Source organism: Castor canadensis, chromosome 4 (genome assembly GCF_047511655.1).
Source record: "Castor canadensis chromosome 4, mCasCan1.hap1v2, whole genome shotgun sequence".
Lineage (NCBI taxonomy): Eukaryota > Metazoa > Chordata > Mammalia > Rodentia > Castoridae > Castor > Castor canadensis.
Window position 1 is genome coordinate 27216242 of NC_133389.1, and position 18740 is coordinate 27234981.

General features: G+C 39.0%; 1 protein-coding gene across 3 annotated transcripts in view; it reads left to right on the forward strand.

Annotated features, from left to right (window-relative positions):
- Positions 1-18740, forward strand: part of Dym (dymeclin) — a 383552-nt gene that overhangs the window by 267096 nt on the left and 97716 nt on the right. For all 3 annotated transcript variants that reach the window (XM_074069849.1, XM_074069851.1, XM_074069850.1), the window contains one exon: positions 10591-10693. In XM_074069849.1, coding sequence (XP_073925950.1) covers positions 10591-10693 — 103 coding nt within the window. The remainder of the gene's footprint in view (positions 1-10590; positions 10694-18740) is intronic.

Genomic DNA, 18740 nt, shown 5'->3' on the forward strand with positions numbered 1-18740 from the left:
ACCTGAAATGCCAAGCAAGAATGCGAAGCTGCTCTGCAGTTTCTTACAGTTAAACAAATAGCATACAAGTCAGCAGTCCCACTTATATTCAAGAGAAACAGAAACATACGCTCACATATGAGAATGTTTATAGCAGCTTTATTTATAATAGCTCAACATAGGAAACAATCTATCAGCTAGTAAATATATTAAGGTGTATATGTATAATGGAAAACTACTGAGCAGTGAAAAGGAATGAATTATGGATACACAGGCAGCATGGATGAATTTGAAAAGCAGGCTGAAGGATAGAAAGGAAACACAAAAGAATACATGTAGTATGACCCTACTTGTAAAACTGTGGAGAGGGAAACAGGTCAGTGGTTGCCTGGAAAGCAGCAGGATAGTATTAAAGGAGGAGGCTGGCTGTAAAAGAGTACAAGAGAACTTTTTAAGGTAATAGAAATGTTGTATATAGTAATTATGGTGATGGATTACATGAATGTTTACGTTTTTCAAAAGTTGTCACATTGTATACTTAAAGCAGGTTAAGTTTTATTATGGATAGATTATTGTTCAGCAACGCTGATTAAAAATAAAATAACCAGGCTCTTAAGACTGTACTTAAGTACCAAGTACATTGTGTAATTTGTGTAGTTTGGACTGGGGAGAGCACAGGTGAGAGAGGCATCTTTCACAGAGGGGCTGGAAAAGTAGTTGTGCCTTGAATGGGGTGGGGCCAGGAAGGGGTGCTGCAATTAGATAGAATCTGTGACCACAGCAACAGAGCCTGGAGCTTGAAGCAAGATTTGGTTTCTAGCCCTGGATCTGCCTCTAATAATCCTAATAGATTTTTCAGTGTTTACGGTGCTGGAGATTGAACCCAAGGCTTTGCATTTGTTAGTCAGGTGCTCTACCGCTGAGCTACATCCCCAGCTCAGTTTTTATATTTTTAACATTTTAATAGCTCTTTTGAGTTTGTAAAGAACATATGTGGTCTCTATACTATATAACTTCAACCATGGCTCAATTACCAAACTCTGTACGGAAGTTTCTTTACCTGTAAATCACCTACTCTATTGTAAGGAGGTTAGAGAGAAGGACTGAGGCATGAGGCGTGAGAATTGACAAGACTCTTGCAGGAATGCCTGATACTGTCAAAGAGGAACACGCTCCTCGTCAAGCCCCAGCGAGCGGTTTCTCTGTGTCTCGCTGTGCTGCGCTGTGCTGCTCCAGCCCTCTGCTCCTCAGAACTGTGCTTCCACTTGCCACTGGCTTCCCACCTCTGCAACTCAGCACCTCCTCTCCCTCTCTTCCAGAAATGCGTTAGTCACCATGCATTTGTCTCCTTGTGCCAAATCCAGTGACTTTTGTCATTTTTAAAGTCCTCCTTTACCATTTGACAGTTTTTATTTTTCTATTTTTGATAGTACTAGAGTTTGAACTCATAGCCTTGAACTTGCTAGACAGGTGCTCTACTACTTGAGCTATGCCCCAGACCATTTTGATTTAGTTATTTTTCAGATAAGATTTTGTGCTTTTTGCTGTGGGTGGCCTCAGACCTTGATCCTCCTAACTTTTGCCTCCTGTGTAGTATTATTACAGGTATGTACCACCATGCCTGGCTTGTTTGTTGAGATGGGGGTCTTGCTAACTTTTTATGTGGGCTGGCCTTGAATTGCGATCCTCTCAAGCTGCTAGAATTACAGGTATGTCTCACCATGCCCAACCCATTTGACAGCTTTTAACAGTGATGATGATTATTCTTCTTTGCAGTTACTCTCTTGGCTTCCAGAATGTCTGTCTTTTCTAGTTCTATTTCTGTTTCACTAAGTGACCTTTACTGGCTACCTTTGCTCCCTTCACTCTTCAGTTGGTGGTTCTCAGAGCTCTGTCTTTGCTTACATTACACCATATCCTTGGGTGGTCACCTCCACTTTTATGATTACAACTGACGCAGATGACCTCAATACTTTTCCCTTCTTCTCTTCTGAGTAGCAGATGAGTATTTCTGCTCTGCCATCTGCTCGTTTCTGTCTTTCACCAACAGTCTTCTGAGGAGCTCTCAGTTTCCTGGCGTACTTGTTAAGTACACAGGTTCTGGGGCCAGCATGTCTGAATTTGACTTCTGACTCTACTATTTAGTAGCTGTGTGCCTGGGTGTGAATACTTATGTTGCATGGCACTTAGTCGTGCCAAAGAGGTTGTGGGTATAGTAGAACCCACCTCAGTTGATTGTTTGATACACAGTAAGCACCTGCTGTCAGAGTGCTGTTGTAGATTGCTCTGGCTTCCCACACCCCTCTTCCTGCCCTTCACATCTTCTATGTATGTCCCATCGCCTATCCATCAGCTCCTGCATTTCCTGAGCTAGAAATCCTAGTCATCTGAGATTCCCTTCTTTCAGTTCGCCTTTTTTCTTTTGTCTTCCAAATGGCTCCCACTTGTTTTAATTCAGGTCCTCCTCTTTTCTTACTCTAGGGAATGTGAATGTTTCCTAAAGGCTGTTTCCACCTCTTTCCTCTTACTGTTTCTCACCATCCTTCTCTCCGGGAGAGGGGTCTTTCTGAGGCAGAGGTCAGCATAGTTACCTTATTGCTATGTGCTTGCACCTCATTGGTCAGCTCGTGGTTTTCAGGCTTTAGTTCTCAGCGCTGGGGTTCTATGGCAGGTACACTATGGTCACCATAAAATGGAAGAGTACAGGCAAGAGGCTAAGGATGAGGTACACAAGGAGGAACCACCATCTTCCTGCCAATCCCTGCCTCCTGCCTGGTGCCTGAGTACCAAGCAGAGCAGCTGAACTTTTGTCTCTTTCTCCTATTGTAGTCCTGCTGTCACAGAACAGCTCTGGCTTCCAGGGTGAGATCTGAGGTCCACATGATACGTGAGCTGTACCATCCTACCTCCTAGCTTAGCCTTGTCACTATGCAGCTTGCTGCATGTTAGTGGTACTGTCTCTGCACCAGCGATGCTTGTGTTTCTCTGCTTTTTTTCCTGTTCTTTTCTCTGTCCTTATTACCTTTCCCATTGCCTAATTTGCTTGGCCAAGTCCTAAGTGTTACCTGTGGTACTATTCAGGCCTCCTCCCAGAAAAGCTTTCCTGATCTGGTCACAAGATGTGGGTGGGCAGTCCTCACCTGCATCCCAGTGACATTCCTTAGTCACTCCATTCTGTTTAGGTGGATTTTCCCTGCTGGGTGTCTCCAGGAAAACAGGACAATGACTGTGTTGCTTTCACTTGCTATTGTGTCCTAAGCAACTTTTATGTTGCATGGCACATAGTAGGCCCTTTGTAAATGTTTGAATGACTCTGTCTCAGTGCTTTACAAGATGAAATGTAAACCTCTTAGTGTGGTCTGTAAGGCCTTTTTGAACTTGGCCCCTGACTCTTGTCACCTTCATCTCTTGCCACATCTCACCCCCATAGACTTTCTCCAGTCCACAGAGTCTGTGGATACACTTTCTGAAGAATGTTTTCAACTTTCTGAATTGCTCTTCTTCCCCCTTTACTTTTTCAATTAGCAGACCCCTAACCTCCAAAGCCACAGTGAAGCTAGATTTCCTCTGTGGAATGTACCTAACCTTTCTCTGAGGCCCCACAGCACTCTCTTCAAACTCATGGCACTCTCTGACTTCAGGATTATAGACACTGTTTTTCTTAGTCCACTAAATTTGAGCTCCTTTGGGGCAAGGAACCATGCCTCTTTCATCATTTTCCAGTAGCTTCTCAATTTTGTATAGAGTAAAGCCCAGGGCTTTTGATGTGCCATGAGCAGCCCTTCACAATCTGTCTTCATTCTGGTCTCACGTCCTGCCCATCTGTGCACCCTCAGCTGCAGCCATTGCACCAGCTTGTCATCTCAGCAGGTCTTAGTTTGTCCTGACCACACGTGTTCCATTCACATGCTTCTTTCTCTTTAGAATGCTGTCTTCTGGCAGCAACTGTGTTTTCTTCAGGATAACATGTCTTCTTTATAAAAAATTTTTAATGTATATATGATATTTCAGGCATCAAAAAGGATAATACAGCACTTGCTGTTACTGGAACATTATGTGTGTGTGTGTGTGTATAGATGATTGGTTGTTAGGTAGATAGATAGATAGATAGGTAGATAGGTAGATAGATAGAGCGATAGAGCTAAATCCTCTATTTTTTTCCTCCCTGATCCCTTTCTCTTCTCTCCTTCCTCACTTTCTCAGGGAATAGTGGCTACCCTAAATGTAGGGTTTATCATTCCATATACATTTCATATTATAATTTTTTGCAGTGCTAAGGTTTCAACCCAGGACCTTGCACATGGTAAGCAAGTACTCTACCACTTGAGCCACACCTGCAAGCCCCCCCCCACCATTTTCTTTCTTTCTTTCTTTCTTTTTTTTTTGTATTTTATTTCTGAGATATAGTCTTGCTAACTTTGCCTGGGCCAGCCTTGAGCTTGTGATCCTCCTGTCTATGCAAAGCTGAGATTATAGGTGTATGCCACCATGCCCAGTTCATATGTTTTATCTGTAAAATATATGTAATATTACTCTACATTAAAAATTATATAAATAATAGCATCTTGTTCACATTCTATAAGAATCTTTTTTTATTCAACATTGTGTTTGACAGTTATACATAGTAATACATGTAGCTTTAGATCATTTAAATTTGCTATTTATTATTTCCTAGTATGAATACCCACAGATTATTTACCTGTTTTCTTTTTGATCTGTCTTTTAGTTGTTTTCAGTTTTTTCTTTGTCAAATCAATTTGTAATGAACATTCTTGTACCTAGAGAAATACTCTTTTTCTGATTTTTTTGGGGGGAAGGGACAGTATTGAAATACGAACTTGGGGACTTAGGGCCTTGCTTTCTGTGGGGAGTGGATTATAAGAAGCCTATGAGAAGTTGACATAAGCACAGCTGTGCCCAATAATCTACAAGCTGAGTTTGGCATGGCCCCAGCTGCAGAACAGAGTGAGAAGGCAGAATGCAGCACAGCTGCTTTTCCTAAGTTGCTTACATTCAGAGAAGTAGGAATGCAGATTTCTGTTGTTATAATGTCACGCCCCTCCCCAAGAACTGTTGCTCCACCTCCTTTTTTACCACTGGATATAAAAGACTGGCTAAAGGAAGATGGGAGGGTTTTTGGATGAGGGTTTTTTGATGGGGGATTGATGGAAGGTTTTTTGCACGGGGATTTTTGATTGGCTGCCACTGCCACTGCTGCTGGCTGTGTGTCTCCACCAGAGCAGCTTTCTGCACCAAGAACTGTATACATAGGCTCTAGAAAAGCTAAGCTAAAGAAAACTGAGACCGTGTAAGTCTGAGGATCGAGACTTTAAGAGTTACGCTAATGTAATTTTTAGATGCGCTGCTCTTGTTTGTCTGCAAGTCTGAGCACTGAGACTTTAAAGGGAGCATGGGACAGTGCAAGTCTGAGGGCAAAGATTTTAAGAGATTATGCTAAAGAAAAGCTAAGAGAGAACATGGGACAGAGCGAGTCTAAGGAAACAGACTTTAAAGAATAGAAAAGAAGCAAGGTTTTAAAGAATAGTGAAGAAGTAAGGCCTTAAAGAATAGGGAAGAAAAGAAGCTAAGTAAAAGAAGAGTTATTAGAGAAAAGAAACAATGAGGCTGCTGTGCGTCTCCATCCGAGCACCAAGCACATCTGGCCCCAACTTTCTGCATGTCTTTCTTCCATCGCTTGTCCTTTCTGCATCTCCAGTTGCCCCCAGTTAGGTCAGTAGGACCAGGAGTGCAAGAAAGCTCGCTCCAGCTTTCTACCACTCCAGTCATTCCCCCGGTTCCTTTTGCTTTAGTTATTTTTTCCAATAGGGTTTTTTGTTTTTGTGTGGGCTGGCCTGGACCTTAATCCTCCTATTTATGACTCCCATATAACTGGGATTATGGGAGTGAGCCACTATGTCCAGCTTCTTTTGCTAATTTTAAAAACCTGTTCCAACTGAGTGAAGATGAAGCACACCTGCTTTTACAATCAGGTGTACCCAAGTGAGGGTTAAACACTTCGAATGCAGGGCTTTAAGCACCCATGCCTTTTCTTAGCAGTTTGCAAGTCATGCCTAATATCAATTTAGGTCCTTTTGCCTTTCAAAAAAAGCCAAAATTAGAATGTTAAAAAAAAACAAAACACAAGATTTTGAAAGTATAAGACCTAAGGAAAAAGCCTATTAAGCTGTATGAGAGTAACAACTTAGAGTAAGTGTGAATTCTGTTTCTCATTCATGATAGAGAATTGGAAGTCACCTCAAATTATTTGTTCTTTATAAGAGCTTCTTAGGGAAAGCTGGAAACAGTGCCCACAGCTTCTTGGAGCGCAGTGTTTCAACATTGGATGTCCTTAGTTGTTGCATCATGTGTGACTGAAGTACCTTAGATTTGAATTGAAGCTCACTTCCTTGCTTGGTCTCCTACTCCCAAGTAAAACAGTTGGCTAGTATTCCCTTGTAAGATAAACAAGCAAGCCTTTCTTTCAAAAGGAAATAATTTCAAATGTCTTTTGCTCTGGTCCCTAGGACTTGCTCAATAATTTTCTTGTTGGTAATGAATGTTACCATAGATTGCTTCTATTGTTCTCTGAAGGTATACTAATAGGAGAGAGAGAGAGAGAGAGAGAGAGAGAGAGAGAGAGAGAGAGAGAGAGATTACCCAGTTTGGTGAACAAATAAAGAAAATAGCTCATGAGTTTTTATTTTTGTGCAACCAAGAAGATCCACTGCTTTGTTCCCTCGCCCTCTTTCCTCTTGAGAACACCAAGAGCTCTCTTCTTTCAGGCATGGTCATTGTTGCCCCTTTTTGCTGGCATCCATCTTATGCCTCTGAGTCTTGCCATGTCCTACGCTAGAATTAGCCACCAAACTTCTAACTTCAAAATCCTTTAGAAATTTCATTTATTCTGGAAACTATAACCAATTAGAATCATTCTGCTAATTTCCTTCTTTATGCATTTCCACTGAACATGTTTCGTACACAATCCCATCATTACCCTTTCTTTTGTATCTCCTGCAAAATAATTTGCGTATTTTAAAATATGGACTCTGAATAAAATTCAGTGTTATGTTCAGTTACTCTTTCATTTAACCACATTAAGAAATGTATCCAACAGTTTCACTCAGTGATAATAAAAGATTCTATACAAGGTTGTTTACTGTAGTGGTGCTTATAATATAAAAGAGCTTGAAACAATTGTAGTGACTGAGGAGCAGTGTATTAAATAAGTTTGAGGGTATTCGTATGCTTGGGCATCACTGGCATTCAACAAATGTTTGTTGAGTGAATGGAGGGGTGTATTCTACAATGGAGAAAGTGAAAAGTATAAAATAGTACATTCTTTATGGAGTAAAAAGGTGGACATATGCACACAGTGTTCATTTACATACCCTGAAGCATATAACAAATGATATACAGTAAGCTGCTAATATTGGTTAACAACAGGTCATGGAAATAGTAGCGAGTGGAAAGTGTGATTTTTACTTTTCAACTTAAAATGGGAAAGCAAAACTTCAAATGGAGAAGGCCCAGAAAAATTAAATGATTGAAAAAAAGTATGTGCTTTTACAGAATGAACAGTTTCCTACTTCTAGGCAGGCACTTTACCACTTGAGCTACCCCCATCCCTTTCCTACTTCTTTATATAGTACCTCCACTCCAGTTTTCTCACTGTCCCCTATTTTTTTCTTCTGTGCTTTGCCTTCTGTTCAGAAATGCCTTTTCTGTCTTGCACAAATAAATCTTTCTGAACTGGGCCTTCATGAAACTTCACTGGGCTATTCAGTTTCACAGAAATCTCTCCTTAGATACATGCTTATCACGTACCATATCATACAATTTCATACTTACTTATTATGTAATTAATTTCATATAATTTTTTTTTCTCCTACTGTATTTGAGTAGTGATCTAGTAAATATTCATTGCCTCTATTGTGTTTGCTTTATACAGCATTTAACATTACTAGTAAGTATGTAAGGAATGGTTTCCATAATAATAATTAAAATTTAATCGAGGGAAAAAAACATTTAGTTCAGAAATAGTGGTTTCGTCTTCATTGACTATCACATTTGAACCATCTGAAATAATTAGGGACTTTTCTGAACTGATACTCAAATCAATATTCAGTTTAAAATAGAATCATGTTTTGGATATTTAAAAAATACCACAGGTCATACCTTAAATTTTTATAAAAGCTACAGACATGGAATCAGAATTGACTTTATTTTTGAGCTGACATCTAATCCAAAGAGAAATTCTTTTTTTTTTTTTTTTTTTTGTGGTACTGGAGCTTGAACTCAGGGCCTTTGCCTTTGCCCACTCCACCAGCCCTATTTTCTGTGTGTGTATGAAGGGTTTTTTCTTTTTCTTTTTTTTTTTTGACAAAAAATGTATATTTTAATACATATATGTAAATATATAATTATGTATTTTGGTAGGACTAGGGTTTCACTCAGGGCTTTGCACTTGCAGAATAGGTGCTGTATGGCTTGAGTCACACCTCTAGTTCATTTTGCTCTGGTTATTTTGTTTTGTTTTGTTTTTTCCATTTTTCTTTTATTATTCATATGTGCATACAAGGCTTGGTTCATTTCTCCCCCCTGCCCCCACCCCCTCCCTTACCACCCACTCCACCCCCTCCCGCTCCCCCCCTCAATACCCAGCAGAAACTATTTTGCCTGAAGGGTTTTTTCAAGATAGGGTCTTGCCAACTATTTCCCTGGTCTGGCTTCGAACCGTGATTTTCCTAATCTCTGCCTCCTGGATAGCTAGGATGACAGGTGTGAGCCACCAGCACCCAAAAAGAAATTCATTATTTGTTAGATATTGTAGATTTAGTATTAGGATAATATAATTATTATATATATTTGAATCTTTTTTATTAGACACATACATATTTAGGATTGTTACATCTTGGTGAATTGGCTTTCATCATTATTAAATCTTCCTGTTTATCTTTAGCAATGATTTTTTTTAATGGAACCGGGGATTGGACTCAGGGCTTCATATATGCAAAGCAAATGTTCTACTACTTGAGCCACTCCTCCAATCTGTTTTCCATTTTGCTCTGTGTATTTTGGAGATGGGATCTTATGACCTGTTTGCCCAGGTTGGCCTTGAACTGCAATCCTGCCAATGTCAGCCTCCCAATTACCTCGGATTATGGGTGTAAGCAGATCTAGTAATGAATTTTTTTTTTTTTTGGTTGTTTGAGGGTAGGTTTTGCTATATAGCCAAAGCTAGCCTCCAGCTTGCAGCCCTTCTACCTCAGCCTCCTCCCAAGTGCTAAGATTATAAGTGCTGGCAAAGTGTTTACCAGCATGGCAAACTCTAGTAACTATACTCTAGATTAGAATGGCCTTGTTCCCAAAACATGGCCTTTGTGAGAATTTACCTGAATGCCCCATTGAAGGAGACTTATCCACTGGCTGCTTGGAACACTAAGCAGCCAGTCTTCAGTCTATTGTGACCTCCAAAATCTCTGTTCAGTGTTTAGCACCAGGGCAACTGAAACTTGGAGATGTGAGGGCGATCTGGGTGCAACATCTGTCACCCCATTGACTGCCAGGGTTGATTTAGCTAATCTGACTGACTAAGGAGGTGTCCCCTTCCTCTCTCACCACCCACATGCACATCCCTCCCAAAGCTGCACACTCAGTCAGAAAGGACCACCTTGCCCAATAGAGGAGGACTGTTCTTCAATCAAGGGTCTACAAATAACTACACTCCCCTGCTAGAACCTTCAAATAAGCTCTCAAGAAGACACTTACATTTCTGGACCTACTTTCTTGCACTTCTCCCTTCTCTAGGATTCTGCTAGCAAGTTCTAGGTGCCACAGAAGCTGCCAAATCATCTTATCAGCTTAGTACAATGTCCTGTTTAGGGCCCAATTTTTTGGACCATAGTCTGGAATATTCTTCTAGGGAGAAACTCACTGTCATGGGACTTGTATATTTCTCTTTTACAGATCCTAATTCTGCGCTTCATATGTTGTGGAACATCCAAAAACAGTTGTTTAATTTTTTTTCTAAGTTTATTGGATTACAACAGCAGAGTTAGTCCAGTACCAGTTAATCCATCATGGCCAGAAATAGAAATCTAATAAAACATATATTTAAAATCATTCTTGTTGAGAAATAAGGGCATAAAAGTATAACACAGAGTCACCTCTATACACTAGAGAAATCATCTAATCCAACACACTTGTTTGAAAGATAAGAAAATTAATATACACAAGTGACTAAACAGTAGGTAACACTGTGAATTAGTCAGAAAGTTAGTCCAGTCTTTGTCTCAGGTTTTCTTAATCTCTTCCCACTATTTTCTCCACTATGCTTAGTCTTTTGAAAATTCATACTGAGTTTGAAACAAATTTTTTAATTTGTCAAACTTTTTTTTTAGAATCCTTATAATTTAAGCACTCTCTTTATTCCATTTTTGTTATGTAAATAGTGTTATTAATTCTGTAACAAGGGCATGAAAACAATTATTTACAAGTAGATTTCAGAATAATTGACATGCTATTGACTATATAATTCCATATTAGACCTAGAAAAGGAGGCACTTAGTTCTCTTAATATAATTGGGTTTTTCATTTTTTTTTTCTTTCTAGTTTGTTTTCTTTGTTATCTAAAAAACACAACAAAGTTCTGGAACAAGCCACCCAGTCCTTGAGAAGTTCGCTGAGTTCCAGTGATGTTCCTCTACCAGATTATGTAAGTAGTAGTTACCTTATCTCACCAGTAAAAAGCTTAATATTTATTGTTAAATTTATAGCAGTACCTCTCTTTTCTCAAAATTTGACTGTGCTCTTAGAAACCTCTAATATGCAAGTAAAGGAATGAGGTCTCAAATGCAAGGGAAAATCTTTAAATGATTATTATCAAGTTGTTGGAGAAAACTCTACACTGATAATTGTTAGTAATAACTGAGTCAAGAAAGAAACTCACTCAAACTAATTACACAAAAACAAAAGGAGGGATTTTATAGGAAACATATATAAAAGTTTCTCCCTGAACTTGGTGGGGAGAGGTGGAGTACACCTGGATTTCACAGAAAATTAGAACCTGAAATTAAAAAGCCATGGAGTTCAAGAATATCCTGCTACTGAGAGGCATTTAGTTTTTTATCTCTGTTCCATTTTGCTTCTGTTTTATTCTTCTGTTGCTTTCTACTGGCCACATTTCTCTTTTTGCTCATTTGGACATAAGATAGCAACACTAACAGTTCCCTTTTTCCCACCAACCTGTAACAAGTCCTTATGAGTGTAATGGCTTTACTAACTGATGGGAGTCTTAAAGTTCCCAATTTCCAGTTCCCTGGGAAAGAGAATCTCATTGGCTCTTTTCTCATCAATAAGAGACGCTAGACTTACCAACCATGGTTAGAAGAGAACAGAGGTAACATGTTGCCTTTATTCCATCCACCTTAAAGAGAAAGAGATTATTACCATCTGACATGGAAGGACGCTGATAGAATATGACAAGGCAGCGGCACAGGGGTGAGCTTATACAATAATAGGAAGGAGAATGCATCATGATTCCTTTAAAGGCAGTGCCATTACTTGACATTTCTTAGATTTTAGAAAATGGTTAGATGAAGATGCTAAGAACTATCTTCCATTTTAAAAAAGTTCATGAAGTTCTGATAAGGACCTTCCTAAGTCAACAGGCAACTTAGTGGATTGACATTTACAAACATTATTAGAAAGACTGTAAATTCTGTGCTTGAAGTGGCAATGTAAACCAGATAGCTGAAGAGTTTCTTTGCTTGTTTCCTGTGCTTCATTTCATTTCTAAGTGGTCCTACTGATATGAGACTGTGGGAACAGCACCCAGACCAATGTCAGTCACTGGTAAACAAAGATATCTATGTGCAGCTATTTTTCTTCTCTTTTATCGTGTGTGTTACGATATGATCTGTCATATTACGTTTAAATTCAAACAATATCTTTTTTAAGATTTTCCTGCTATGTTGAATGTACTAAGCTTTTTAAAAATTTAGCTTAACAACATACTTCTCTAATTGCCTAGACTTATAAGAAGAAAAATATCTCTGATAGTTTCTTAGAAGCCTCAGGTGGGCCCAGGGTGGCAGTGGAGAATTATGTTTATTAAGAACTGTATTTGACTCACCTCTTATTATTTGATTCATGCAGTAGTCCTGTGTCACTTGTTCTATAAAGATGTGTTGAATATAGCCCTGAATGTGTTTATGTAGCCCTGAAGTTGCCCTTGCCGTGTTTCCCTTTAATCAGAAATACGTAAGATTGGTATTTCTTAGAAGAAATAGGTCATATTTGTGGTATTTGACTATCATGGGGGGGTGATTTTTTTTGTCTTTTTTTTTTTTTTTTGCCCCCACCCACTCTGCCCGGCGGGGGGTGATTATACAGTGATAGAACAAACAGAACTTGTAATAGGCATTTGAATTCTATTATTGAACTTTATAGTTTCTAGAGTCACTGTTTGACTATTTTCTTTAAAAATGAATTTCTTAAAGCATCTGCTTCCTAAGAATACTGGGAAAATTCTATTTTGAATGTGTCACTAACAGTCCTTATTTTAACATTTGTGTATATGAGGCTTTGTAAATCACATTTCCCAAATACTTTTGCTACCTTTCCTCTAAGTTAACTGAAAGAGGGTGGTTTGAACAGATTTAACAGCAGTGGTGGTAACTGAATTAGTCGTTCCCTCTGTCCCATATCTGAAGGTGAGTAAAGAAAACAATAGTAGCTGTGAAACTAAGCACTGCAGTATGTTTTTCTTTCATGATAACTCAGTGTAGAACACTGTGTGTGAGTGATTTGCAGGTTTAAAACCATTCTCATTGTCATTCTCTTTTAAGTTAGTCATTAGCCAGGAAAATGAATATCTCCTTCCTTGTTTTATTCCTCGGAATTTTTACCTATTAAGTATCCTTACCAATAGCCACATAAAATTCTGTGTCCTGTACTAAAGCGTTAGATTCCTTTTTTATAAAAGATGGAAAAGGAAAATGAAAGGATCCTAATATGGCCGTGGATTCCCAGATGTACACTTTCTATACCAAAACTGAATAAACCACATTAGCAAAAGAGTTTGGATAAGTGCTTAAAAATAGGGGTATGTTTTTTCTTGTCACTGTAGTACATAGAGTACTCCAGGTCTACCTAGAGGTTTCTGAGTTTATTAAGAAAATGTTTATACGCTCTATAGTGTATAATTCACAAGTCAGTTGAGGAACAAAATATAAAGCAAATTGCAAGTTACAAAAACATTAGTATTGGTACTTTAGTACAACCATGTTTGTCCAAACTCCTCAGGGGAGCCCCTTGAACCATGTTTTAGATAATGAGAAAACTGCCCCAGCTGCTGAAGAGAGAATAAAACAAAGATTGTTCTCCAGTCCTCCAGGAGAAAAGAGAAGGCCCACCGCAGGGAGTGCCCTACAAGGGCAGTCTTAAGTGTTCAGGGGAGCAGATAAAGCTTATGTGACAGAGTTCATAAAGGACTTACAACCAAACCTGTGGTATGTCAGAAGAAAGAGAGAACAACTTTCGGAAAGTAGGGGAGGTATTATAGCAGTCTTCTTTGAAAAAAGTTGACATGCACTGGGATGCTGGTTGGTTGGTTGGTCAGTCAGTCAGTCTATTTGTTTTAGAGACACAGTCTCCTTATATATTCCAGGCTGGCCTTGAACTCAATATATAAGGAGACACAGTCTCCTTATATATTGAGACATAGTCTCTTTATATATTGAGTAGGTTGGCCTTGAATTCTAGATCCTACTGCCTCAGCCTCATGAGTGCTAGGATTATAGGCATGCACCACCACTCCAGCTTGGGTAATATTTTTTATAAGGAGAGATTAAGACAAGAAAACATTCCAACAGTTAATGCTCCTTAAACGAGAACATGGAAGTAAAAAAGACAGTATTATCTTCACATAGGTGTTTGAGAATTGTGTACCACTCTTCATATGCCTCATGTGGTGACATCACGTCCACCTACGCTCCCCTAACTACAAAAATTTACTCAGAATTTACCATAGACCTAACTGTAAGAGCTGGCTCAAAACAATATGAGTACATTTTAGAAGAAAATATGAGTAAATTTTTATGAGTTTCGGTTAAGCAAAGACTGCTTAGGTAACATCAAAAGCAGAAAGGGACCAAAAAAAAAAAAGAGATAAATTGGACTTTATCAAAATTTAAAACTTTTGTTTCAAAGGACACAATTAAGAGAGTAAAAAGACAACCACAGAATGGGAGAAGATATTTGCAAGTCATATATCTGAGAAGGTGCTAGTATCTAAAATACGTGAAAAGCCCATACAATGGATGATAAAAATAGATAGTGCAATTTTATAATGAGAAAATATCATTATCTTGTAGCCTGATTCTATAGTTGAGGAAGTAGGTGAAAGCCTTGGGCAGGTTTTGCTTCTCTGAGTCTTAGTTTTCCCTCATTTGTAAAATGGTAGTAAGAGTAGAATCTCACCACCCAGGGTAGTTTTTAGGACAAAAGAGACGAGATAGGATCATTGGCAGCTACAAGTACTTGACAAGGCTCTTACACTTGTGTTGTGCTGAGTAGCTGCGAGAGAGACATACTGGCACTGCAGGTGTTAGTTCAGAGCATGGAGTTGTTTGCCCCATACTGACAGGAAGAGCTTCCTACAGGAGAAGTGTGACATCAGATGCAGAAGTAGAGGTAACAGCAGCCACCATTCACTGACAGCAGATGAGCAGAAGGGTCAGGAGGAGCTCCTAATCTGTGTGGGGACATCAGAGTAGTTATTTGACACCAAAATGGGACTCTACATCCCAGGGTGCTCCTGGCCTTGAAATTATAAGGGCTCAGTGCATCCTGGTGCCCCCAAAATAAGCCAAACCTCAGTGACCACCAAGAACAAAGGAACAGGTCATATTGGTAAGCTTCCAGTCAGTAGCTACCTTTACTGAATGACAAGTGTGTGCCAGGTACCCCACTAGGCTTTGAGTGAGGCAAACTGACTGAATCCTCATCCACACCCATTTCCTCCCCCTGATTAGACAGCAAAGCAACATTTTCCAATTCCCTTCATTTGGAAGGGGACTATAAGACTAGCTGTAGTTAGGGTAGTATAGGTAGAATTGATGTCACCACTGTTCCATCTCTCACACTTTTCCCTCATCATCGCTAGCTATAGATGCAGGATACCCAGTAAGAGATTTTAAGGTCTCAAAGGATGGCATTTCTGGATCCCTGAATTATTTCATGCTAGGCCAACTGAGTACTTTGTTGCACTGTAATTCAAATAAGTAATAAAATTTTTGTTGTGTTTTTTAAATGGGAAAAGGTCTCAATGGACATTTCTCCAAAGAAATGTCTTATTAATAATAAAAATAACCAATAAGCACATCAAAAAATTCTGAACATCATTAGTCTTTAGGGAAATGCAAATCAAAATCACAGTGAGAAGGGGTTGGCAGAGTGGCTCAAGTGGTAGAATGCCTGCCCAGGAAACTTGAAGCCCAGAATTCAGCCACTCTCAAGAAAAACAAAGTGAGATACCACTTCACATCTACTGGGATGGCTAGAATCAAAAAAACAACTAATAAGTGTTGACAAAAATGTAGAGAAATTAGAAATTTCATATACTGCTTGTGGGATGTAAAACGGTACAGACACTTTGGAAAACAATTCGCAGTTCCTCAAAAGATTAAGTAGAATTACCATATGGCCCAGAAATTATTCTCGTAGGTTGAGATACAAATGCATTAGAAACATGTATCCACCCTGAAATGTGAATGTTCATAGAACTATTAGTCATCACAGTCAAAAATGGAAGCAACCCAAATGTCCATCAGCTGATAAATGGATAAATTAAATGTATTATTCAACAGTGAAATGCTGATGTGTTTTTTTCATGGGTGAATCAAAATATGATAAGGTAGAAAAGCCAGTAACAAGACCACATATTGTATGATTCCATTTCTATGAAATGTCCAGAGTAGGCAAATATTGGAGAAAGACACAGTAGATGCCTAGGCTTGGGATGTGAGACAGAGTGGGATGTGGCTACTAGTGGATTCAGGCTTTATTTTGGAGAGATTGTGAAAATGCTTTAAAATGAGATTGTAGTGATGGTTGCACAACTCTGTGAATAGGTAAAATACCATTGAATTATGTACTTTAAATTGATGAAGTAGATGGTATCTAAATTATATCTCTAAGACTTTTTTTAAAGTAGTTCTTTGGAGACTGCAATAAAAAGAACTATTTGTGGGATATAATCGCAGCTAGACATCAGCGTGGCTGGGATTATGGTATAAAGGTGAATGTATGAAAAATTTTATACTTTGAAAAAATGATGCTTTCAAGTAGGCAGTCATTTGAATTTAGAAACTGCTGCTGGACACCAGTGACTTACACCTGCAATCCTAGCTACCTGGGAGGCTAACATAGGAAGGATTGTGGTTTAAGGCCAGTCCAGGCAAAAGATTCATGAGTTCCGCCTCTCAATCAATAACTGGGTTCAGTGGCAAATGCCTATCATCCCTCCCATTAGCCTGGAAGGATCACGGTTCCAGGCCAGCCAGGACAAAAAGTTTGCAAGGCCCCATCTCAGTGGGGGAGAAAAACTGGGTGTGATGGTGTGTGCCTGTCAGCCCAACTATAACATTCCTATCATAAAATAGGAGGATTATAGTCCAGGCTAGCCTGAGCAAAACCCGAGGCTATCCCCCAAAATAACCAGAGCAAAAAGGGCTGGAGGTGGAGCTCAAGTGGTAGGGGGCCAGCCTAGCAAGTGCGAAGCCTGAGTTCAAATCCCCTTACCACACACACAAAAAAAGAATTTAGAAACTGCAAGTCAGTTATCTGTCAGTTACACAAAAAGGCTGTGTATTTCTCAGCCTTGTTTAAGAACAAAAAAATGGAAACAAGCAAATATCTATCAATAAGTGACTAATTAAATAAAATGTAGACTCATCTAATGCTATATTCAACAATTTTTAAAGTGAATTCGATTCATACAGATTTATGTGAAAGGTATCCATATTATATAAATCAGTTAAGGCACATTATTTTATTTATTTATTTATTTATTTATTTATTGGTACTGGGGCTTGAACTCGGGGTCTTCATCTTGAGCCATGCCATCAGTCCTATTTTTTTGAAGGGTTTTTCAAGATAGGGTCCCTCGAACTGTTTGCCCACGCTGGCTTCCAACCACGATCCCCCTGATCTCTGCCGCCTGAGTAGCCAGGATTACAGACGTGAGCCTCTGGCACCCGGCACTTTAAAGTATATTAGGTTACACATATGTGCATGTTCGAAAATATGCATTAAAATTTCCTGGAATAGTGCACAAGAAACTATTAAATAATGGTTACCTCTGGGGAATCAGACTGAACAAAGGAGAAAGGATGATGTAGTTTTTACTTTCTATTCTTCCTTACATGCATAGGTCTTGAAATTTTTGCCAAGTACACACGTAACTTACTTTCCCTCTCTTTCTCGCTCCCTTCCTTGTGATAGCTTGACTTACAGAGTTGTTTTAAAGAATTTCTATTACATACTTCAGTGGGTTTCCCCTTTCATTAATATCTTGCATGAGTGTGTAGCATTTATCAAAACTAAGAAACAAGCCCTGGTGCAAAACTGTAAACTAAAATACACATCTCATTTGGATTTTACCAATTTTAACATGAATGCCCTCATTCTTTTCTGGGCCCCAACCAGGGATCCCCTTTAAATTTTCTTGTCGTTTGCCCTTGGTCTTCCTTGTCCTTCATGTCCTTGATGCTTCAAAAGACTACTAGTGAGTTCTTTTGTAGAATGTTCCTCCACTTTGGGCTGGTCTGTGCTTCTCTAGTTAAGTGAATGCAGTACCTTCTTGGGTTGGATACTACAAAAATGATGTGCCTTCTCCATGCGTCATATCAGAGAGGGCTCAGGATCCATATGGATTGCTGGTGATGTGACCTGGATCACTTTGCTAAACTGTATCTGCCATGGATTTTCAATGTAAAGCTGACTTTTTGTTATTTTTGTTTGTTTGATTTTTGTTTTGTTTTGCTTTTGGTAGCAGGGCTTGAGTCCAGGGCTTCATATTTGCTAGGCAAGTGCTCTACCACGTGAGCAACAACTTTTTGGTTTTGTTTTATTTTTTTGAGAGAGTCTCGATAACTTAGGGTCTTGCTAACTTTGCCAGGGCTGGCCTTGAACTTTTAATCTTCTTTCATCTGCTTCCAGAGTACCTGGTATTATAGGCATGCACCTCCATATTGGCTAAAACTTGCTATTTTTCCCTGTGTAAAAGGGGAGATACTTAAACTATGCTATTATTTTGTTTGTGCTTAAACATTTCCCCACAAATTTTAGAAATTTGGGGGAAGGATCTTGCCTATAGCACGTATCTGATTTACTGGAGGTTTTCTGATTCTAATTCCTTATACATTTATTAATAGAATTCTTCAAGGAAAAGTTGTCCCATTTCCCCACTGTATTTGTTTATGCAATTACCATGTAGTTATATCATTATGGACTCATACCAATGGAGTCCTGTTACTATATATGTTCTTTGTGTTATGATCCAATAATGTTAATTATTTTCTTACTCAGGTTGTTACAACTCTGGGTGTTGGGGGCTCCTTTATCCTCTGCCCTCTCAATGTATTTCTTTGTTTGGAGATTCTCAGGAAGCTCCAGTTCATCTTGTCTCTTCTCTGCCTTAAGCCTTGGGATCAAGTCCCCCAGGTTGCCCAAAGAGGGTCAGGAAATTTGGATCAAGA